At 28.3% G+C, this 25,826-nt stretch overlaps 1 protein-coding gene across 1 annotated transcript in view; it reads left to right on the forward strand.

The window, feature by feature from the left end:
* LOC100210864 (DNA-dependent protein kinase catalytic subunit) overlaps positions 1-25,826 on the forward strand; it is a 203,249-nt gene that overhangs the window by 92,723 nt on the left and 84,700 nt on the right. The window contains exons 45-51 of the mRNA XM_065800401.1: positions 3,712-3,960; positions 4,096-4,223; positions 4,313-4,696; positions 7,549-7,711; positions 7,851-7,998; positions 9,710-9,843; positions 23,295-23,534. Coding sequence (XP_065656473.1) covers positions 3,712-3,960; positions 4,096-4,223; positions 4,313-4,696; positions 7,549-7,711; positions 7,851-7,998; positions 9,710-9,843; positions 23,295-23,534 — 1,446 coding nt within the window. The remainder of the gene's footprint in view (positions 1-3,711; positions 3,961-4,095; positions 4,224-4,312; positions 4,697-7,548; positions 7,712-7,850; positions 7,999-9,709; positions 9,844-23,294; positions 23,535-25,826) is intronic.

A 25,826-nucleotide genomic window follows, 5' to 3' on the forward strand; every position in this document is an offset into this window, starting at 1 on the left:
CCAATTTATTGGACTTTCGATTAAAGTTAACCGTTTTTTTTTTAAGTCTTACTGTTCTTTTTAAAACCTAACTAATGTGTCACCGTGTCTAGTAGGAGTAAGCTGAGCACTTTTGAAAAAAGAAAAAAAACTAAACTATCAAACAACTTTGATGAAAAATAGTAGAGTGGTACATTATTTACATATATTTTTAAAATTAGCAATTTTTTAATCGGGCTTTAAAGTTAAAGATAATTGCATAATAATATTTTAATATTTTATGACACTTTCTTACTATTTAATTTTTTCTGTTGTCTTACTTACGTCATTAAATTGTATAAAATAAAAAGTTTATAAATTATACAAATGCTTACTGTTAGTGAAAGTTTTATTGATAATTCACGCAAGTTTTGTAACATGCATATTCATTTACTTGTTGATTGCTCAACTTACCACACACTATTGCTCAACTTACCCCACTGGGTTAGGTTGAGCAACTCCACAAACTTTAGACAATATTTTCTCAAAAAAAATCAAAAACTATAATTTTTTTCTTACAAATTTTTAGCAGGTTAAATTATCTTTCAAATATTGAAAAAATTATATAAATCTGATGCATCGTTCATGAGATCTGTTGGAATTAGTAAAAGTTCCTCAACTAGCCCTGCTCTACCCTATGTGTTTGATATTTGTCCAATGAAGTATGTTTTGATGTTCAGTCAATAAAGTATGTGTTTGATGTTCAGTCAATAAAGTATGTTTTTGATATTCAGTCAATAAAGTATGTTTTGATATTTAGTCAATAAAATATGTGTTTGATATTCAGTCATTAAAGTATGTGTTTGATATTTGATGTGTATAATGTTCAACGAATGATGATTCTTTTTGTAAATTCTAGTAGTGTCTTTTTCTGTTTTTTGTTATTTTTGTTTTGTGTTGTATATTTGTGCGTTCTTCTATTTATTTTTGTGCTCTTAAATTTATTTTGATGTTATTTGGCTCCAAAACTGCAAGACTTTTAGTTTAATGTTTTATTCAAACAATTATAAATTACAAATAACATTCTACACAACTTTTTAAAATGCTTCTTACAGTGCTCTTTTCTATCACTTTTACTTTATCCAAATCTTTAAGCTATTTTTGCATTTCTAATACATAGTTTTTAAAAAGTTTACCCAAATTATTAATTGTACTAATCTTTTGTTTTTTGTTTTTATGTTTATTTTATTAAATTCACCTCCTTAAGGCTAAAGGAGCCACTTTTTTTAAATGTACTACATTGCCAGTGAACATAAATCAAACTTTTGTTGCTGCTGAATGCTCTTTCAACTGATATTTGTCCTTTCTATTATAATAATTATGTCTATTAAAAAAAATAGATTAGTTATACCACCAAACATACACAAAATATCAGTTGCTTGATTTCACTATGCCCAATTTGTACTTTAACAACACATGTTTGTACTTTAACAACACATGTATGCCCATCAGTTCCAAGGTCTCTAAAACTTTACCTAATGGCTGTTTTCCATGTGGTGTACCTAGCAAAATAACTTTTTTTTTTTTGTCTTTATTACAATATTTATGATACAGATATAAATAATACAAAAAAAGAAAGGTTAACAAGTCAAGATATTTTTAAGAAATAAAGTATAGAAATAGAAGAAAAAAAAAGACCATCAGCTCAAAGAAGACCATCAGGTCTTGTCACAGAGAAACCGCTATTGAATAAATTAGAACATTTTTTTTTTAATGGTTTTTCTTTTTGTTATGGTGTTTACGGCTTGCATCAATTAAATTATTGCGTCTTCCGAACAGCTGACTCATGTGAATAATAATGTCCATAATTTTCTAGAAAAACCTCTTGCACACACTGAATCTAATTAGTTGAAAATAATTACTGAATCTTATTAATCACTATATATTATTCACTATATATCACTGAATATAATCAATGTAATCTCAAAAACGACAAAAACGCCAAGCCACTGCCAAATATGTAAATTACCGTTTACGCTTCTGACGATAAAAAGGCCAAGTCACTGCGAAAGGATGGTTCACCTCCAAACATAGCCTACATACATATATTGGCAGATACACATACATCCATTATTTTTTATTTTCTTTTTTCTATATATATATACTTTTATTTTTTTTTTTTTTATTATTATTATTATTTTTTTTGGATGTTTCTATTCTTGTTATTTATATATTTTTGTTCAATTTCTTTTTATTACAAAATTAAATTTAATAATAAAAATATATAAAGTTCGTAATATATTATAAATTAAAATAAAAATAATCACACAATATTACAATTGAAGAGTTCTAAAACTTAAAAACTAAAACATGTTAAATTATTCACTTTAATTAAACATGTTAAATAATTGCTTGTTGATAAAAAAAAAAATTAATAAATAAATAAAAAAGAATATACATTAAATATATACATATACTAATATAGATAAGGGATTTTCAAAAATTTAAAAGTAGATTTATATATTTTCAGTTAAAAAAATGAGTCTTTTAAGATTTTGTTTAAAAGAATCAAAATTACATTCTTGAGAAAAATCTTTAGAAGTATTTAGAACTATACTATTCCATAAAAATGGTCTGCGAAATGAAATAAAATATTTTCCAAAATTAGTTTGAGAAAATGATTGTTGAATTAAATTATCATTCCTTAAAATATTTTCATTTCTATTTTTTTGTAAATAAGTTACGAAAAGAAACTGGTGATAGGTGGGTCTTGCAACATAGCTAAAATAACATCTCCAACTTAAATATAACCTTTTTCATATAGCCATGAATTTTTTTTCTTCTTAAAAATAGTTTTTATAAAGTTTTCCAGAATAATTAATTTGAGTTCCTTGGCAATACTCATGTTAACGAATAAAAAAAAGGAAATGTGGAAAAACATATTTAGAATGTTCAAAATAAAATATGCATTTTTTTACAAAATATATATTTATTTACACACAACAGTTTTGACAAAACCTTCAAGTGTGAATAATTCATGTACACACAGCACTAGATATTACAATGTTATGCATAATTATGGGCAGTTAAATTTTATGTGGAGCATTTCAGCCACAACCAACAATAAGTTTAAAAATATTCTTATATAAGGTTTTACGGGATCAAAGACCCCACTGCTTTCTAGAACAGTTTTCTAATATTTTGTTTGTTTTTTTGTATTGTTTGTATATCATGTGTAACATTGTCAAATAAAGCGCTGCTAGTACATAAATTATTCACACTTAGTAATGACTTTGTTGAAACTGGTGTTTGTAAATAAATATATATTTTATTGTTTAAACAAATATATATTACATTTTGAAAACCTTGAATAAAGTGTTTTTTTCACATTACTGATTTTTAATTTTCCTGAATTTAAAATAGTTTATTCTAGTGGTTTCAAAACAATGAGATTATTTTTAACGTACACATTGTGGTTCTTTTTATTGGCCATTTCATCAAATAATTTTTTGAGAGTATTTTTTGGTAATTATTTAGAAACATTTGATAAATTATTTGTGCCAATTTTATTTCTTGTTTTGTGTCCTTGTGTTTATTTTTTTGTTCTAAAATTTATATTGTGTTCTTACATTTATTTTAATGTTATATATTTATGTTATATATTTTTAAGTATTCTTTTTTTGCATGTTTAGAAGTTTTTTATGTAAGAATACTTTCTGTAACATTTAAACATATTATGTTAAAAACTGGTAGGGTACACTGAAAGATCTTCCTTTTTTAAATGCACTAATAGAAGTGCTATTCGATTCAAAAAACTCTTTGACAGTCAAGGAGAAAGTCATTTCTTGCTCCCCTTACATATTCAAAAGAGGCTCAAGCCAGCAATGTGCTGATTTTAAAGTAGCATTACAACATGTTGTTGCAAATGACTTTCCTGTTAATTCAGATGAGTTACAAATAAGAAGTTTAAAATATGCTGAGTACACTAGCTGTTTATCACAGGTAACATTCATTTAACAAAGGTTTTTGAGTATTATATGTGTTATATTACTATAATAATATAGTTATTATAATTTGTTATATATAGTGTATAAAATTATTATAAAAATATTAAAATAATGTTTTCTTACAATTTAGTTTTTGAGAGTATTGGTTAATTCATCTAGTCCATTGTTATTTGAAGTTCTTGTCAGTGTTGTTGTTAGAGAAGTAAAAAGTGTATACGAAAAAGTAATTTTGCCTGCTTTGCAAATGTTTGCAAAGAAGTAAATTCCTTTCTTGTTTTTTTCTGCAGATATTATATTGTTAGTTAGATATATTGTCAGTTTTACTTTTTTTAATTCTTTGATTTAAGTTTAAAGGTAAATGATGTTGATATTGTATTGGACTTGAGCGTTAAAATGTTTAATGATGAATCCAAATATGTAGATGATATTAGAGCTGTTATCATTGATAGAGTCTGTATTCCTTTACTAAATGAAGTCTCTTGGATCAGTTTGAAACAATTTTTTCAAAGAAACATTTTAATTTTTACTTCACATATTGATGAGAAATTTAATAAATTACTGCAGTCTAAGTTAGCAAGTCAGCTGATCAACAAGATATGTAGCTTTAATGTTTTGTCACTGATGTACGAGTTACTTGGCAAGGAAGAGTTGACTTCATCCACATCAACAATTGTTCAAACTTTTTGTCCAAATTCTTCTACTGGCAAGGAACTGACGGTTTTTTTGTCAAAGTAAGTCAATATGTTTTGCAGTTGATTTTGGTATAATACTTATCTGCTTCAACCAAGCCAATAGTTTCAATGTGCATGCATAAATTTCCCCTACAGTAAAAAATGTACCTTAGAAACATCATTAATTTTGTTATTAAATCAATTCTTCTATTAGCATCAATAACCATTGTAATTTTTTAAACCTTATTTTTTATGGTTTAATAAAATTATTAATAAATAATAATTATATTTTAATTAATTAAATATTTAATATGGGATGATTAAATGAGAAAACAACTTTGAAAGCGAACACCCCCTCCCCCACTATTTATTTCTGTTGATGTGATCCCTGTGAAGGCCAACCTGAACCCTTATTTGAGCCTAAAAATTAAACCATTTAGTGTAGTTTATCTGGTCAAGTCATTTTAATGATTGTTTAAATTTTTTAAACAAAGAAAACAAACATTAGTGCAACAATTTCCCAAGCGTTTCTAATGGTTCTTGGTTGAGAAGCAATTAACTCCCTGGCAATGTATACTGAAAAACCTTTGATCAAATTCAAATGACTGCTAAAATTTTATCAACAACTAACTAAGGTTCAGAAAAAAATTTTGAAATTCTGAATTTACTTATTTAAACCAAAATTTTAACAATTTAAGTACTATTTGGTACTGAAACAAAACCTTTAATTGGTTAAATGCAAAAATGTCAGCAAAAAATGTTACATTATGTTATGTAATGGTGTATGTAAAATGTTACTCAAATTGTACCAAAATGTTCTGTGAACTTTATTATAAAATGTTACTGAATCGTTATTTAAAAGAGTTACTCAAATGTTACTTAAAACGGTTTCGTAATTGTATTTAAATATTACTAAGTACAATATCTGTATTAAGTCTTATAATTTGTCCAATATTAACAATTAATATATTATAAATGTCTTCTTATTTTTCTCTTCAACTTCTTCTTCCACTTTACTTGTTTTATGTCTACACCTCTGTACTACTTCTATCACTCTCTATCGCTCTCCAAATAATTTCTTCACCTTTTTATATCCTTTTTGGAGTTTGATAAGTGCATCTTTAAATAATAATTTAAACAAGTTTGTCTAGCGTTTATGTTTAGGTGCTTTACGCTTTGATTAATCCAAACGTTTCACCTTATTAGTTTAATATTTATTGTTTTACGCTTGAATGGTTTATTACCTTTGTTACAGTTAAAACTTCTCATATTAATTAAAACAGCTTCTCATAGTGTTGAATAAATAAAGTTTAAATGTAAACAGCAATAATTAGAGCTAATGGGTCAAATCATTATGTTTCAACCAATCGCCTATGGGGCACCATCTCTGATTTTCCTGATTTTTACATATTGTTATGTGCATTATGTAGATAGGTTAAATTTGAAATTTCAGACTTCCAAGTACAACGGTTCAGAAATTATAGCCTTAGAAACATGACACAGTGGCCCCCCTCGATTTACAAATAGCCAAAACAGACTACTTTAGAGCTGTATAATTCACTTTTAGGACCATTACATTGTATATTTGCTGGAAAATCTGGCACACATTTTTGATAGTCACTATCAAAATTTGAATCTTATGGTAAAAGCATAACAAAATGCAATAAAGATCTAATGGCCTTAACTCTATATTCATTAGGAAATGAATCATGTATGTTTCGTGCTAGAAAATGAATGCTTGTATCTTTGTAAGTTGGTTGCCCCCTTCCCCCTTTGATTGATTCTACCCCAAACCCCCTCCCCCTCACCTTAGTAAGAGTAGGGGGGGGGGGAAGGGGAAGGGTCCAGACCATATACAGACCACTGATTACCTATAATAAAATAGAATTTAAAGAAATAATGGTTTTATTTTGAAATTAATTTAGATATTTAGATATTAAGTATCTAAATATCTAAATTAATTTAGAGACCTTTATTTGAACCATAATGAAGGTCTCTAAAAAGTTACTGCCCTCTTTATTTGTGCCCCTATCTACTATAAGCCCCAGATCAAGAAGAGGACAACCAACCATACCTTTTATTTTATTAAGAAATGACTTATAATTAGTTGTACTCTTCACATAGGCCAGTTGGCAGATTAGAGAGGCACTGGTTTCTTGTAACACATTCAACCATTGATAATTGAAAAATAGGGTTACTTAAAAATGCTGGCTTTTAGATATATTTAAGTTCTAAACTGCAACAAGCTGCCTATATTTTGCCAATTTATTGCAGACAGTAATAGCTAATCAGAAAACATATCTGTAAAAACTTGTGGATGAATAGAATAATGCTACAGTTAGTTTCAATTTGGCATATTTTAGCAATTTTAGGATTTTTTCCAAAGTTTAAGAGATCATAATTTTTTTTTAAATTAACACAAGTTAATATAAAACACTTTTTTAAAGAGAGAACTATCCAGAAAAAAGTTCTAGAAAAAATGAGACACTTGTTGAAAACGAGAAAAAAGTTATACAGCTCTAAAGTAGTCTGTTTTGACTATTTGTAAATCGAGGGGGGCCACTGTGTCATGTTTCTAAGGCTATAAAAAAAAAAAAGTAGCTTAACCCACTTAATTTTTATGGAAGTATTATGGTCACAATTAAAATAAATTTATCTGCAAATGCATTAAATTTGACCCTCTCATTAGTATGTGGTGTGGTTATAATTTCACATAAAATTTCACATAAAATTTTCATGACTCTATGTAACCAATTTTATTTTTCTTATTTGATTTTACTAAAATATAACTAAAGTATAAAATGTATAAACTTAATTAGGTACATTTTGGACATTTTTAAAGTTGATCAATAAAAGGCAAAAACAAAACTTACTATGAATTAAATTTGAATTTAAAATTTATTTTAAATTAGGAGTGCTTCACAATCATACAAAGAGAGTTACAATGAAAATAACATGGAGTTGCAAAGAAAGTATCACTGTTCAGCTTATAACTGTTTGATTTCCATCATATCATGTACACAAAATGAAATGAAATTTTTTGCAGGGTTACTTTTTGCTGAAAATTCATTTAAGGTTTTTTTTTCTATTTTTAAGATTTCTATTACATTTTTTACATTACGACAATATTTTTTTAAAACTTTAAAAATTTATATAAAAAACTTTATTTTAATATTCTTCAAATTTCTCTTTTCTCACAATTTATTGTTCACAGGGCTCCTTTGTGCTTGAAAATCTTGTTGATTTAAAAAAAGAATACAATTTTAAATTAAATGTTTCATTTGAAAAAATGAAAATAATGCCACTTATAAGAAAGGCGTCTTGTGAACTTGGGCACAAACCAAACCAAAGAGAAGAGAACGGTAAAGTTATTTATTATTTTTATGTTATATAATTATTTTTTTTATTTTTTATTTTTTTGTAATTCACCTCCCCAAGGTCTAGATTTCTTTCCTGGATAGATAAATGTACGATCTTCTTGAATTTACTCAGATTTTTGCCTCCTTGATGTGCCTCCTTGTCCTGTTATTTGCTAATGAGAGTATAGCTCTAAAACTCAGTTTAATGGTTCTGGTGCCAGCTGGTAGTAAGATTTCTTGAACTCTGTGTGTAAATAAAACCATAATTACCATCTTAATTATTATTATTATTATTATTATTATTATTATTATTATTATTATTATTATCATCAACATTGTTACCATTACTAACTTGTTTCAATCTATCCTTTGGAAATTTTAGTGGTCTAAAAGTAAATCTTCTTCCATTGATTCCTATTCTAAAAATTCACCAGACATATTGCTCAAATTGATTATATTATAAAATTCAGTCGCTTCATTTTCAGGTCTTATTGTTGATGGTAATACCCTTTGATTAACTAAGATTTCAATAGTCACATGCTTGGTCTGGGCATATAATTTTGTATTAATTCAATTTTTTGTGGTGATCTTTTTGATTTTTTTTTGGTTTGAATTCTTTGAATACTTTTAGGCTTCTCTGAGCTTGTCTTGCTTACTCAATCACCTTGCTTTTTATTCTTTATCATTCTCCTTTATCTTCCCTAAATTGCACTCGTTTCAATTTTATTTCTGATCAAGTTTACCTAGTCCTTTTTTCTATACCAATTAGCCAATATTTTTATTTCTAATCACACTAAAGGGATTTGTTTTACTGACCCTATTGGGCCTCTGGCCTTTTTACTTCTTGAAGTCGTCTCTTTTTGAACCTTTATTTAGATTTGTGGCCTGTTTAGTTTTTTATTTGTTAGATAAACTCTTCTCACTTGAGCTCTTCTACAGCTCGTGATCCTGATAACATTTCTGTTATAGTCTTCTTACAGAAGTGTTTTCCAGACCTCTGTCTCCGACTTAATTCTTTACTTTTTTCCGCACAACTTAAAATCATCACTAAAAATCAAGTAATATATGATAGTAGAAAAAAATATTGCCTGCAAAAATGTGAAGATTTAAACATGTAGTGAAGGATATAAGAAATTCTCTGAATAATAATAAAAGATGAAAATTGCGCATGTAAAAATTAAAACAAAGCTGAGTAATCAATATAAAATAATATAGCATAAAAGTTCCTTGATAATAGTAATAATATAAAAATCAGCGGTTAAATAATATATTAAAAAATATTGTAATAAGACTAACTAAATACTGTATTAAGACCAGATAAATTTAGCCAAAAAGGTTAAAAAATTATTTTAGGTGATAAAATAATTATAAAGTCGTGATATAAAAATGATGTAGAAAGCAGGAAAAAATATTGTTTAGAAGTAAAGTTTTCTCTACAAAAGAAAATGAGGAAGATATGTATTTAAGTCTTTAATTGGTAAATAGCTGTTTTGTAAATAAATGCATAGTTTGTATTTAATTATGTTATATATTTTTTTGTATATTAGTTATGTTTAATAATATTATTAATAATATTTTTGTATTTTAAATTTATAAAGATCTTATATAATTTAATATGACCTTCAACTTAAAAGCTGTGAGTTTTTCACGATTAAAAAACTTTGTGCATAATTTAATTTAATTGTGATATATTTCAAAATAAATTTATTTATAGAACATATTTTATCAAACAATCCATCCCAGTTCTTGATGGAGAGTAGCCTAAGTCAAGAGGTAATGGAGTTTAGCATCAACAAACCATTTCAGTCTTACACAAATAATGAAGACAAAAGTCTCTCTAATGAAGAGGTTTACAAACTTGTTTATAATTTTGCTTTTATTAGTAACATATTTTATTACTTTATGTTCACTAAAACTATTGAGAAATTAAAAGATGTTTTTTTTTTTGAATACCACTAACAAATCTTTGATGTTTATGCAAAGTTTTTTGTTTTTTTTCATTTTTCTTTTAAGAATTGTCCAGTCCCTTTAACTTTTAATTTTAATTTTAATTTGTCCAATAACTTTTAATTCTTGGCAGTTTGAAGGATTCACTTTTTTAGACATAATTTTCACATAATTTTGTTTATATCATTCCATAACCAGTTAACTATAATCTCTTTTTTTTTTCTTTTTTTTTTTAAAAATATCTTCGCTTCCAACAAGGCTGCAAGCAGCCACTAATTAAAGTTGGAAGTTACTGAAAGAGAAAAGATGAAGAGCAAGATAACGATTGACGGACGACTTAAAAGATTGCAAATTATATGAATCAGGAAAACAAGATGAAGGAAGCGAATTCCAAAAAACTGATGTTGGAGGAAAAAAACTAGACGAATAAGCGTTTTTGGAGCACTTAGGAACAGTCACAAAAAAAGGATGACACTTAATTGAATGACGAGTAACACGAGAATGAATTTTAGCAGATGGCACAAGAGACGCTAGCTCTTTAGAGCAGTGCCCATTATAGTATATGTAAAAAAGAGAAAGAGAAGCAACATTACGACGATGTGATAATGGTTGGAGGTTGGCTGCAAGAGCAGGTCCAACTATGTTTACAATGCGTTTTTGCACCTTGTCTAAAAGAGAAAGGGCATCATTAGAAGATCCACCCCAGATATGGCAACAGTATTCCATACAAGGCCGGATTTGAGATTTATAGAGATAGAGAATAGAATCCGAAGTAAGAAAGTGACGTGCTCGATAAAGAGATGCAACCTTAGCAGATGCTAATTTTGCAACTGATTTGATATATGGTTTCCAAGAAAGATTGGATGTAAGACTTAATCCTAGAAGATGAAGAGTAGGTGACTCATCGAGTACATCACCGTTCATAAATATAGGAAGATCTAAATTATTGCGATAACGATTGGCTGAAAAAAATTGAGTTTTATCTGAATTAAAGTTCACCAGCCACTGTGAGCCCCATTCTGTAGCAGAAGTGAGATCCTTTTCAAGCTCAAATGCCCCCTCCAAGCAATCAGAGAGTGTTGGTTTCTTATCACGACAAGAATAAATGGTAGTGTCATCAGTAAACAATGCCACCTTAGATGTGAGAATATCTGGAAGATCGTTAATATAAATTAAAAGGAGTATTGGGCCGAGGATAGAACCTTGAGGAACCCCTAAAGTTACAGATTAAGAAGAAGAGTGTTGTCCATCGAGGACAACTTTTATACTACGATTGGAAAGGAAGGATTCAATGATCTTAAAGATGTTGCCGGACACACCATAAGAAGAAAGCCCACGGAGAAGACCAGCACGCCAAACCCTACCAAACGGTTTTGAAATATCAAAAGCGATGGCCTTAACCTCTCCACCTTTATCTAATGCACGACAAAACTTGTCAGTTATTACTGTTAGCAAATCAGCTGTAGAACGAGAAGATCGAAATCCATATTGATGGTCAGAAAGTAAGTTATTAGATTCAAGATGAGAAATTAAGTGTTTGTTAATTAAAGATTCAAAAACCTTGCTTATCATAGGAAGAAGACCTATGGGACGGCAGTTAGACGAACCAGATTGCTCTCCAGAATTTTTGAAAATAGGGATAACAGATGCCGCTTTCCAGCAGGCTGGAAAACAAGACTCTGATAAGCACTTGTTGAATAGTTTTGAGAGTATAGATGACAGCTCCATTTTAGATACAGATGCTGGAGTGATATGAATGTCAAGCAATGGATCAACCTGTTTGTTGGCAATATGAGGTAGAACGCAACTAGTGGAATCAAGAGATGATATTGATAAAAAGATTTTAGCAAACAATTCGGCTTTGTCTTTAGGTGAGGTGACAAAGTCTGAACCATACAAGAGAGGTGGAATTATAGATTTGCCCTTATTATTGATATTATTAAAGATTTTCCAGAAGTCATAAGAGCCTAATTTTTGAGATGAGATACGAAATTTCATGACCTGAGAATAGCGGGTTTTGGCGTTAGACAAAAACCTTTTTACAATAGTTTCTAGCAGTAATAAACAGGCGTCTGTTTTCTGGAGAATTGTTTTGCTGATAAATATGGAAGTAATGGTTTCAATTGGCAATCGCAGCAGCACAGTGTGAGGAAAACCATGGAGGAGAGGGCTTGACCTGGAATCGTCGAGAGGGAATAAAAGATTCCATGCCAGCCTGAATCCACGAAGTTATGTAAGAAACACATTTGTCGACAGGAAGACGAAAGATTTCTACCCAAGAGCCATCACGAAGAAAATCACGGAAAGAATCCTAGTCAGCTTTACTGTAGTTGTAAGAGGTTCGATAATAGGGGGATTCAGGTGATGAAGAAGAATAAGATATTAGTTTTAGAGAGATCAAACTGTGATTAGAGGAACCTAAGGGTGAATGTGGAGAAACTGAGCACTGACTGGGATCAGAAACAAGACATAAATTGAGAAAGGCAAAAGTTGTGGGCTTTAATGCCTGCAGAAGCTCTTGAAGCTAAATAAGGCCATAACACATGTCTATAATCATATGATTTAATGAAAGGTCAAAGATGTTTTTGTAAAAACTCTTTAACATACATTTTCCACACCTGCAAATAGCTTGCTAAATTAAAGACTTTTTTAGCAAACTCACGTTTTATGTATTTAAACTTTACACTTTATACACTTTATAAGTAGCCTCCTCATCTGTAGTGGCCTTCGTGGCCTTGAGGAGGTAAATAACAAAAAAAAAAAAGAAGTGTTTTTTGCGTTTTCTTTTATACCCTTAAATAAAATTTTGTCTTCTTTTTGAAAAATGATTGAAATAATTATTTATATTTATATGTTTATGCGACACAATGGTTGCAAAAAGTGACCAACAGAGCCATCCAGTTACGTAGACCTGGGATATGTGAAAATTGTAGGTGATGTCATTGAGTGAGAATCATAAATCATAAAAGACTATTCTGCAGGAGGAATAAAATGTTAGGTCTCAGGGATAGGGTGAACAATAACTCACGCTCTAGTCATCCTAAACAAATTATGAAACAATGTTTAGTCTATGACTAAACAAGTCAATATAGATCCGCTGGTTTATAAACGGCAACCATGGCTAAAATTATTGCACCATACAAAAACAATAAAATAAAATAAGTAGATAACAAAATAATAAGAAAAATGATAAAAAATGATAGTACGGGCAATATAAAAAAAAAAATAGGCTAATAAATGTGCTACTATTTATGGTCTAAATTCTAGATTATAAGTGAAAACTGATAATCACCTGTGTGAGATAAAAGTATATAAATGTCGTTAATGTAACAAATTCATAATATAAAGCTCACAAAGCGCTATAATACGTGGGTGTAAGAGGTAAAAAAATGTTGATGCCATGATAACCAATCAGAATTAAGTAGTGGATAATGGTGATCCCCCTCCTCAGGAATGCACTCTGATCACTAATGACGTTTCAGAGAGTCCGAGACCTGCACTAACGCCACTCGTCAGGGGCGTGTCCTTGCAACAGATCTCACCGCCTGCACTCTACGTCATGCCAGTCAATATTGCAATATAACAGGACTACACTACAAAAGCCAAAAATCCCAATCCCTATCCCAGTTTTTAATACAGCTCCAATATTCTTAGAGATCTCATGAGGGTGGTAAGGGATGCGCTTGGTGTGAATATAAGTAAGTATGTTAATACATATAAATATCATGTACACTTACATTAGAATAGACAAACGTGTACACATGCATATATGCATATGTATTAAAATAAACAATTTAATGTATAGAAATAACACAAAGCAAATAGAAAATAGTAATTAGTAATTATGAGTAACTTACCGTTTCTTTTATGGCTGAAATGTGTCTTATAAATATAATAAGTAAATATCACTCATAATCATCGAAACTAAGAATGTTTGTCGTTAGTATAAAAGTAGTTAGTAGAAAATATTGTAGAAAATGTGGTGACTCCAATAGTATGAGAAATATAAATCTTGCCTGATAAGTAGAGACAAGCTTTCACACAAAACAGACTAATTAAAAACAGATAAATTAAAAAATGATTAGCCAGAGATATAAAAAATACAGACATATAATCAGTAGGCAGAAAATAGTAAAAAAATAAACAGATGAGACAATAAATGCGATTTTTTTCTAATAGCTTATAACTACTGAAAAACGTAACGTTTAAAAACAATATTGTTGACAAAACGACCTAACGAACGTTAGTGAACACTGTATAGTGCAAGCCACAACAAACTAACTTAGCGACGTCAGATCAAGAAAACTAGATAGAAACAAAAAAGAAACAAAAAATCTCATGAGATCGTGATATGTCTAAACTTATCTAGTGGTATAGTTCAGTACATACAAACCAAGAATACAAATTGCAAATTTTATATTTTCTTTTGCAAATTTTATATTCAGATTGATCTCATAAAACAACAACTAAAATTCTTATAAACTTTTTCAATTCATATAGCTTTTGAAATCTTTTGAAATATTAATTCATATTGCTTTTGAAATATTAATAAATAACATTATAGTTGAATATTTTTAATAAGTTGTAATTTAGCATGCAAATGTGCAGCGGTTAGAGACACCTAATATTGCTAATAGTAACAGATCAATAGAAAATGGTAGCAAGATTAGCAGCAAATGATAAAGATCTAGCTTTTGAAAAATTATAGCATTGTAAAAAAAATTGTGTAATTTTAAAAACTTAACACTTGTATTGAAACAAAATGAGTTCAGTACAGTACAAAAAGGTGATGAAAAGATTTTTAAACCAGGCAATAGACAAATTAAAGCTAATACCCTCCTTCAAAATAATAGTATAATGGTTTTCTATAAATTTACTTTTATTTTTTATATAATTAGGGTGGCCACCAACCTGGACATCCTGCTAAAGTCAGGAAATTAAATAAATTATGCAAAACTCACGGAGTTTTGATTGATTTAGTTGCAAACTATAAGTTATTAGTTAAATTGACAGTCAAAATTAGATTGCAAAAAATGTATTTTAAAGTCTTATAATAACATCATTATTTAAAAGTCAATGAAAGCAATTTTAAAACGAGTTTATATTTTCGGGAATTTGTTAATATTTTGCGGGGCAAACTAATCCTTGGCATAGTAATCTTTTGTTTGCTTAATCACTATTTTTCTTTTGCTTTATTTCTATTTGTTTGTATTTAATTACCTATTTTCAATAAAGATTATGAACAAGTTGTAGATTTCATCAGTTACCAAGCAGATATTTGTAAACATAATTTATGTTCATAAATAACACTTATGTCAAAAGAACTTTTTGTGATATTGAATTATTAAAAAAGAATTTATTATGTTGATATGACAAGTTGCTATGCTAAATATTTTGTTGATTTGTATGTTAAAGTTGTAAGGAAAAGTCAGTGAAAATGACCATGAAAGTTTGCTGGCCACCCTGATTATAAACATTTATATTAATCAACTGCACTCATATTAAAATGATCAAAGGCATTCAACATAGTCAAAGGCATATTCAACATAGTATTATTTAACAAACCGAGTGATTCTCACAGTCATATTATCAACAGGAAACATTTTATACATCAACTTCCTCTATTTTTGAATATCATGTATTGAAACATTAGAAAGCTGTCTAGATTTTGCCTCCAGATAATTGTAAAAGCTTGAATTGTAGTCTTTTGTAAAAGCTATGATTTTTAATGTTGCCCCATTATTTTTAACATCGAGTCCTGGTGTAGTGAATTAATAATAGGAAATTAAAACTCAAGCTGGTATAAAAGGCTTTATTCAGCAATTTAATAAATTTATAACCTAAAGATACAATCATATTATTTTACATAAAAAACACAATAGTTACTGAATTACAGCAGTAAGTGATAAGAATCTGCGCTCTCTCAGCAAGAATATAGCCACCAGGTTTAAGTTTCTGATAAAAGTTTAGTCTGATATAGTCTGATACACAATAACCCAGTCAAGAGATAAAAAACTAGTTGCCCCAGCTGGTTTTTATTATATACCAATTAGACATTTAATGGTATTGATATGTTTATAACTAAACCAAGTTTGCTATTGTGAAGTTAAAATTTTTTATTACATTGTGCTTTATAAACACAAAATGAAGATGGTCCTCCAACATCAAGCGTGAGTGAAGTAAGTTTCAACTTTTTTAAAAGCTAAATTACCATTTAAGATAAGTCTGAAAAAAATCGTTTGTTCATCTGATGCTAGATTTTGGTATGAAATATATTTACTTTGTTAAAGTCAAGCTTATTTTTCAAGTTCATTATTTCAATTAAGTTTCGCACTGTATTAATTGAAAGTAAAAAGTTTAAAATTTTTGCTTTATAAATATTATCTCGAAAATATTTAGAAGTAATAGACTTATAGTAGGTGGTTTGGTGTCATAATTAATTTTCTCATTATAGTTATCAAGCTCTTCATCGTAGATGATAAAATTGATAAGGATCCATGTTTATATACTTTAGCATACTTTTCTCTTCTCTTTTTTGGATCGAACTAGAAATTAGAGCAACTTCAATGTTGTGAAATGTTAAGGATTACTTTAATCCAGTCTCTACGTCTTTTTCTTTTAAAAGCCTATTTTCCAAAAGAAACTTTATAAATTTTAAATCCACATTAGTTTTCACATCTTTTTGAGTAACTAAGGACACAACAACTGGTTGAAATAGTTTAACTCTTAAAAAATCTAATTTTTTTTATATAATAAAGAATGCGCTATTAAGGTTAAAAAATTGAATATATATATTTTCTTATCAATAACATTATAAATCTCAAGAGTGTAAAGCACTCTATTGTTTGTAGTTAAAAATATTTGAAATGATATAGATGTTAGATGTTGGCTTGTTTTGCAAAATCAATTTATAAAAATTGTTTGATTGCTGACATTTTTTATTGTTGAAGAAAATTATTTACATTATGTTTCATTTCAAAGATCTACAGTACCTCTTAATGGATAAAAGTTCAATTTCAAATTATTATTATCGTGCAAAAAAGTGAGATATAGCCATATGTAGACAATGTTAAAAAAAAATTAAAACAGCAGGTGGAAGTACTAGTAGTTTACATGGCCATCAAAAGACTCAACATAAAATACATGTGCAACCCTCGGAATTAGGAAAAATGAGGTCAGCAATAATTTGCCAACCTAAATCTTTTAGAGGTCGGCATCAGGTCAGCAAAACAAATTTAATACAAAGGTCTTACCATAAAACATAGAAACAAGGTCGGTAATTTTTTGCTGACCTTAAATACTTTAATGTCGGCAATTAGGCCGGCATTGCCGAATGCTGACCCTAATTCAGAGGGTTGCATGTGTTAAAAAGAAATATAGAGGATCGCTCAGAAGAACAGCAATTGCTGTAGCATCAAAAATTACTTTTTTCAAAAAAAATGATGAATTTCTTGAAGCTGTATTTTGAAGAATGATTGCAAAAGATGGCAATCCTTAAATTTTGTACATAAGACAATTTAAGGATGCTATTGAAAGCAAAAGGCTACATAGAGATAATTTTTTATAATTACAGATTGACTCAGATTCATAGATCTGCACCTGCTGAGGTATGCACAGAACTCATTGAAAACAAGCTAATAGAGTTCAATATAGCTTTCGCAAATATTGTCTGCATAACATTAGGCAGAGCTGACGTTGATAAGAGAGTGGTAAAGTTACTTAGTAAAAACCATCAGTTATGTATCAAACATAGCCTAAAATTAAAAATAATAAAAGTACTTTATAATGTTAGTAGGGGAGACCGGGGCTAGTTGCAACAGGGGTAAATTGCAACAATGCGGTTTAAAGAATGGTTTTTGTATATTTTTCCTAAATTTATCTTAAATAATATAACTATAACTTTAACGCGTCAACTGTAAAAAACTTACAGTTATTCAATAAAAATTTCAAAAGTTATTGATGTTTTTTTTTTTTCGATATAAAATTCTAAATTTCGTTTTTGAAGTTTTTTTGGGTTTTACTTTAAACTTAGAGGTATATGACCATAATAAAGTTATGGTAAGTTAAAAAAATCTTTTTCAAACACGATAAGTCAAAAGAAAAAATTTTTTTTTAATAAAAATAATTATATACAATGATTCGAGTGATAATGATGCCTATGGGGTAAGTTGCATCTAATTGCTTGGGGTAAGTAGAATCTTAAATTAGCTGCGGGATTTGTTGATTTTACGCACTTAACTAGTTTTTTCTAAAATAATGGACGCTTTTTTTATGTAACAGCACAAACAAATATAAACGAAAACAAAAATTTTATGATGAAGACAAGTTTAAATAAATTGTAAATGTATATAATATATATAAAGCATATGTATATATATGTATATATGTTTATGCATTACATATTATGTATATATACATGTATTTTATATGTATATTATGTTTAATATACATATTACATACATGTATATATATATATATATATATATATATATATATATATATATATATATATATACATAATATATAATACATAAATATATATATATAAATACGTTTCATATGTATTATTTACATATACAACTTATATAAGCTTTTATTTATTTTTTTTTATTTTTATTTTTATTTTTTTTAAACTTATTTTTATCATAAAATTTTGTTTTAAATTTATATATATACTATATATATATATATATATATATATATATATATATATATATATATATATATATATATATATATATATATATATATATATATATATATATATATATGTATATATATATATATATATATATATATATATATATACATGTATACATATATGCAAAGATACATTAATCATTCATATATAAATAAATTATGATGTAGGTTAAGTTGTGTAAAATGACTTAAATGTTTTTTTATTTTATTGTTATTTGATTAAACTGTTATTTTGTGCTTAAGTAAAAATTGTAAATGAGAACTTATAAGAGAAAAACTGAAAAAGGACTTTATCCAACAGCAGTGGTAATAGAGGCAGCAAACCATGTTATTGATGGAAAAGAAATATCGATTAGAGCATCAGCAAAAAAGTATGGAATCCACTACTCAACTCTTTTTCGATACATAAATAAAGTAAAAAAAGCTATTAATATGGGAATGCCGCTACCTATTCCTGGTTATAAAAAATCACGCCAAGTTTTCAATTTAGAACAAGAAAAAGCTATTGCTTTATATATATCAACAGCTTCTGATATTTATTTTGGATTATCACCTTATGAAGCACGAAAACTTGCATTTGAATGTGCTATAAAGTATAACCTTAATTTTCCAAAATCTTGGTTAAAACTTTCAATGGCTGGTCCTGACTGGATAAAAGGGTTTTTAAATCGACATTCAGGATTGTCTATTAGAACTCCAGAAGCAACAAGTCTTGCACGAGCAACTAGTTTTAATCGTGCTAATGTAGGTGTATTTTTCAAAAATTATCAGATGTTTTAGATAGAAATCATTTTTCTGCATCTAATATTTACAATGTTGATGAGACTGGTATCACTACTGTGCAAAAACCAAACAAGAAAATTGCTCGTAAAGGTAATAAACAAGTTGGAGCATTAACATCTCAAGAACGGGGGACACTAGTGACAATGGTGTTAGCTGTAAATGCATGTGGCAATAGTGTGCCTCCAATGTTGCTATTTCCGAGAAAGAAATTTTTTGATCACTTTATTCGTGATGGACCAAATGAATGCATTGGTGCTTCGAATGGGTCAGGGTGGATGAAGGAAGAGTGCTTTGTTACTTACTTAAACCACTTTATTCGGCATGTCAAGCCCACAAAAGAAAGTCCTGTGCTATTACTTTTAGACAACCATCAGTCTCATTTATCTGTTCAATTAACAACTTTGTGTAAAGATAATGGTATAGTTTTGCTTTCCTTCCCTCCTCATTGCTCACATAAGTTGCAACCTCTAGATAGATCTGTATTGGGACCATTCAAAAAATGCGTAGCTAATGCACAAGACTCATGGATGAAACAATGGCCAGGAAAAACAATGAGTATATATGATTTGCCAGGAATTGCAAAAATAGCCTTACAGCATTCTCTTACACAACAAAACATAACATCTGGTTTTAGAGTGGCAGGAATATTCCCATATGATAAGGATATATTTTCAGATGCAGATTTTGCTCCATCATTTGTTACTGATCGTCCAGAAACTCAATCTAAAGCAGGTATTGATATTAGTATATCAACTTCAATCTCAGATGCAATTCCATCTCTGGCATCATTAGAATTTTCCCCAGAGAATGTAAGACCTCTGCCAAAAGCACAACCTAGGAAAGAAATACTCATTAGATCAAAGAGAAAGTATGCAGAAATTCTTACAGATACTCCAGTAAAACAGCGACTTATGGCTGAAAAAGAAGTTAGTTCTAAAAAGAGAAAGTCTAATACTTCCACATCAACAATCAAAAAGAAAAACATTAAAGGTGAATTAAAATGGAATTAATGTAATTTTTTGCATTAAAAAAATTGTTTTTTAAACAAAATGTTATTGTGTTTTTATATCCTAAAAACAGAAAAAAACAGAACTTAATATCCTAAATACTCCTCTTGTCTTTTTTTAAACTTAATTGTTGTTTATTTGACCAAGAGAAATTTTTTTTTTCAAAAACAGTTTTTAGATTACTAAACAAGTCAGGTATATGTGAAGTCTAGGATAATAAATGTATTGCAACTCAAGGAAAATACTACTTTCTTTTATTGTAATTATAAAATTTTTGTTGCCTAATAGAAACTACAGGTTGACTAGTAATTTTTCTGTGAACTCTACAAGGCTTATTCTTTTAAAGTAATGTGTTGCAACTTGCCCCGTTCACTGTTGCAACTTGCCCTGACGCGGGGTAAGTTGCAACATTTTTTTTTTCATTTTTGTTTCACTATTGCGGAATAACTAAGTTTTATATTATATTTATCAATGTTGGATTAACATGTCACTAAGATCTATTTTATAACCCTGAAAAAAAAATTTCAAAAATATTAAAGTTTAAGGAGATAAATGCAGTTTTTTAAATTTTGTTGCAACTAGCCCCGGTCTCCCCTACAACAGATGTACAAGATGTTAATGAATGTGATGCTAATGTTATACTTAATGTTGATTCTGATTCTGATTAATTGGAAAGTATAATTTGAAAATTTTGAAGTAGACCATGAAGCAACAGAGACTACCAATCTTGTTCTACAAAACGCAGAAGTAAATTCTTTAATTAAAAAAATTCGAAAAAATCGCTATCTAAAAATTCACTAACCGAGAATGATAAACTACTGCAAAAGTATGTTCAAGAAACTGTCGGAAACTTTCTCTAATTTTAAATTGCAAAACTATATGGGATAGTTTATTAAACTGCTGGAAAGATTTTTAAAACTTAAAAACGTTGTTTTAAAGTCTGATATTTTTAAATGGACATAAATTTTAATGAAAGTGAAGTAAAATTACTTTCAAATATGATATCAAGCTTGCAACCTATTAAGTTGACTGTTTAAACACTCTGCACTGAAAAGGTTAATTTATATGTAGCCAATCTAACATTAAAGTATATGCTAGATGAATTAAGTTATCAAAACACTAAAAAAAATTAAAAAGTTCTATTAAATAGAAAAGAAAGATGTTTTCAGACGTTTTACACTATGTAACAGAACCTAATGTGGTTGTTTCTGTTAAAGATAATTAAGGTATTTTTAACATGAGCATTAAACTTTCAATTGTTAAAAATATTGTTGACATTAAAGAAAGCATCTTGTCCACTAATGCGAAATCTGAAGATAGCAGTCCAAAAGACTTGAATGATAAACTGGATTCAGATTCAAATAACAACCTCATCACTGTTAAACCAAATTCTGATTTTTCTATGAAGAAAAAACTTCATTTTTTAATTAAAAAACAAACAGACAAGAATCGAGAAATAACTGTATTAGAAGAAAGTATCAAAAAAGATCTGAAAGAAGTTATAAAAAATAAGTTAAAGTACATTCAACAAAAAAAATTAAATTGGAAATAAATTTAAATGGTTTTTGATTAATGACCATTCGTCCAGCAAATGTTGAACCTGAAAGAGTATTTTCGGGAGCTGAACTAATTTGTACTAAAATTAGATCTTGGTTAGGAGATAAGGCTTTAAATAATTTAAGCTTTTTACAAAGTTACTTTTTGAAAAATTCTATTTAATAAAAATGGTATTTTTATTAGATAGAATATATAATATGTTATATTTGTATTAATCTATAGGTATTACTATATTTATCGGTATTTTACAGATATACCGGTTTTTCAAACTTCATTTACCAAATTACCGATAAATGAAAAAGTTAGTAAATTTAAAAACCCTAGTTCAATTGTCGTTGCTATTAAGATTTTCCTAATATTTGTGTGTAATATTTTCTCTAGCGATTTCTTCTTTTGTCATTTTTAAAACTAATTTTAAGTTTTAACAAAATTTTAAAGAAAAACTAATAGAATCTTTTAAAACCACAACATGTTGTAAACAAAGCACTAATACAATTAAAAATATATTACAACCTCCAAAAATAAAAAGGGGTATTTATTCTTTCACATTTATTTCATATACATGTTTATTTAAATATTTACTTCTTTTTTTTTAATTTTCTTTTTTATCATTCTTATGATCATATCTTATTAAGTATTGTATTATCTTGTTTATTCATTGAAGCTGAGCAACCACTCAAAAATTGCTGAATAAAACCAATTGCTTTTTTTTATTCAACCGGCCTATCTTTATTATTACCTTTTTTTTTATTTGTTCTATTTATTTATTTTATTAATGTGTCACTCCAATGTCTACTTATTAACTATAAATGACACTAAACCTGATTTCATTAAGTTATAATCAAATTAATAATTTTCCTATTTTAATGTTAAATAAATAGATTAAAATTGCAAATATCAAATTTTTTGAGTTTTATTTGTTATCTTATTAAGTCTCTGGAATTTTTAAATTTTAAACTTTACTGTGTTAGTTTTTTGCTCACTTCCATCTTGTCCTATGATGGCTTCCATCTTGTAAAAACAAGTCAAGTCATTTTGTTTTTACAAGAAGGAAAGTTTGTATTCATAAATTTTTGAGTGATAAATGACCATAGTTTTTATAATTTTCATTGCAGTGCAATTTACATTGCACCTTTGTAAATGTGTAACTAAAATCTGAATTTTTTATTTTCTGGTATTATTGTCTCATATTTTAAAACAAGTTTCTAATTAGTTTCATAACTATATTTTCATAGTTTAAATATATTTGTTTTTATGAAATACCTTAAAGAAATTTTACTAATAATTTTCTTCTCATTATAATAGGAATCATTGGTTATGGAAAGTTTTTTAGAGCTTGATGAATTAAATCAACATGAATGCATGAGTAAATATATTTCTTTAATCAACCATATGAGAAACAAAAATATATATATCCAACCAAATGATGAAGAAGTTAAAGAGATGCCGCCTTGGATGACTTATTTTCATGGGAAGATCACAAATAAAGATACTGAGTTTAATGTTGTGTTATACATTGCAAGAATTGTTATCAATGAACCTAAAGTAATTTTATTCATATTCCTAATGTATTGATGATGGTCATCATCATCAACAATGACCATCATCATCAATGATAACTATCATCATCAATGATGACTATCATCATCAATGATGACTATCATCATCAATGATGACTATCGTCATCAATGATGACTATCATCATCAATGATGACTGTCATCACCAATGAGGACTATCATCATCAATGATGACTATCATCATCATCAATGATGACTATCATCATCATCAGTGATGACTATCATCATCATCAATGATGACCATCATCATCATCAATGATGACCATCATCATCATCAATGATGACCATCATCATCATCAATGATGACCATCATCATCATCAATGATGACCATCATCATCATCAATGATGACCATCATCATCATCAATGATGACCATCATCATCATCAATGATGACCATCATCATCATCAATGATGACCATCATCATCATCAATGATGACCATCATCATCATCAATGATGACCATCATCATCATCAATGATGACCATCATCATCATCAATGATGACCATCATCATCATCAATGATGACCATCATCATCATCAATGATGACCATCATCATCATCAATGATGACCATCATCATCATCAATGATGACCATCATCATCATCAATGATGACCATCATCATCATCAATGATGACCATCATCATCATCAATGATGACCATCATCATCATCAATGATGACCATCATCATCATCAATGATGTGGGATTCTAAACAAATATTATAAAAACTGCATTAGCAGCTAGAGGTAACATAGTTTATCAATTAAAAAAAAAAAAAATTCTTTCGAAAATTTGTTGCAGCTAACTAAAGGTATCATAGACAAAATATGGTTGACATTTTGTATACATTTTTACTTGCGGGTTTTTAAAAACTTAAAAAGGAAAAAAGCATGACCACTTAAACAAAACCTAACGCAACTAACAGTATTTATTTATTATTGACTCATTATGGCAATTTAAAACCTCCAGAATTTTATAAAAACATTTCTTGCAGTTTTCAGAATAATTACTGCACTAAAAAACCCAATCAAAGCCCATGACTAACAAAAATTAATACAGTTTTTTTTTTTTAACAATATTTGTTACATATGTGTACAACTATGTGAAAATGTCAATTAACATGCTAATGCGCTGATATTGGCATATCAATATTGGTTAATATGAGCATGCCAATGCAGCCCCAAATTAACATTATTGACATTCTAATACTGAACAAACAATATTGGATCAATATCAGCATCCTAACACTTGCCAATATTTGTGCAATATTGTTTACCATTAATGGTGCAATATTGCATATCTTGTCCAATATTGGTCAAGATATCTAACATTGCACCATTATTGCACCAATATTTTATTTCTTTCTTTTTTATTTATTTCTTCAATATTTCTTGCTACTAGGAAAGTTCTTATAAGAATAAGAACAAAAACTTAAAAAGTTATGAAAATATATTTTTATAATTTTATTGGAACATCAATGTTTTTAAACTGATTTTATAAAAATGTTCCAACAGTTCAAAAATAGTTTATATACATACATACATACATACATACATACATACATACATACATACATACATACATACATACATACATACATACATACATACATACATACATACATACTTAGTTGCTTCAAGCTGGAGTTTTCACATATCCAGAATGTATCTCTTTTTCGAAAAAAAAAATTGATTTCTACCCAATTTCAACAAAAGCATTTATGTTGTTTGTATATTTTAAAAGAACAGCTTATAAGATTTTCAAAAGTTGTTGTGAAATTAGTCTAGATTTCAACCTCAAACAACCTCATGACCTTTAACATGCAGTTTTTTTGAAATAATTATAAATTGCTTTTACTTTTTACCTTAATTATACTCAGGGATGTGGAGTCAAGGAAGTGGAGTCAGGGATGTGAAGTCCCAAAAGTACTCCAGCTTCATATCTCTATTTTTCATGGTTTCTGGTGTCCAGAAGCTCTAAACATTTTGGTTGGTTTATAATCTGCTTTATGAAAAAATTTGAGATTTAATGATTTGGGTTTTATTGTTTGTTTTATTTGCCTGCCATCCGGGAGTCCTTGTCACTATTATATCTAAGGAATCTGGGTTTAAAAATTGATTGTACCTTTAATTTAAAAGTCTTAATTTTTTTCCATTAGTAGTACATAAGATTTTTTACATTTTCAGAGCTTCTAGATACTAAAAATTAGAAAGAAGTAACCTTTTTTTGACTTTTAAATCTGGAGTTCTTTTTGGGACT

The sequence above is a fragment of the Hydra vulgaris genome, chromosome 06, assembly GCF_038396675.1.
Source record: "Hydra vulgaris chromosome 06, alternate assembly HydraT2T_AEP".
Lineage (NCBI taxonomy): Eukaryota > Metazoa > Cnidaria > Hydrozoa > Anthoathecata > Hydridae > Hydra > Hydra vulgaris.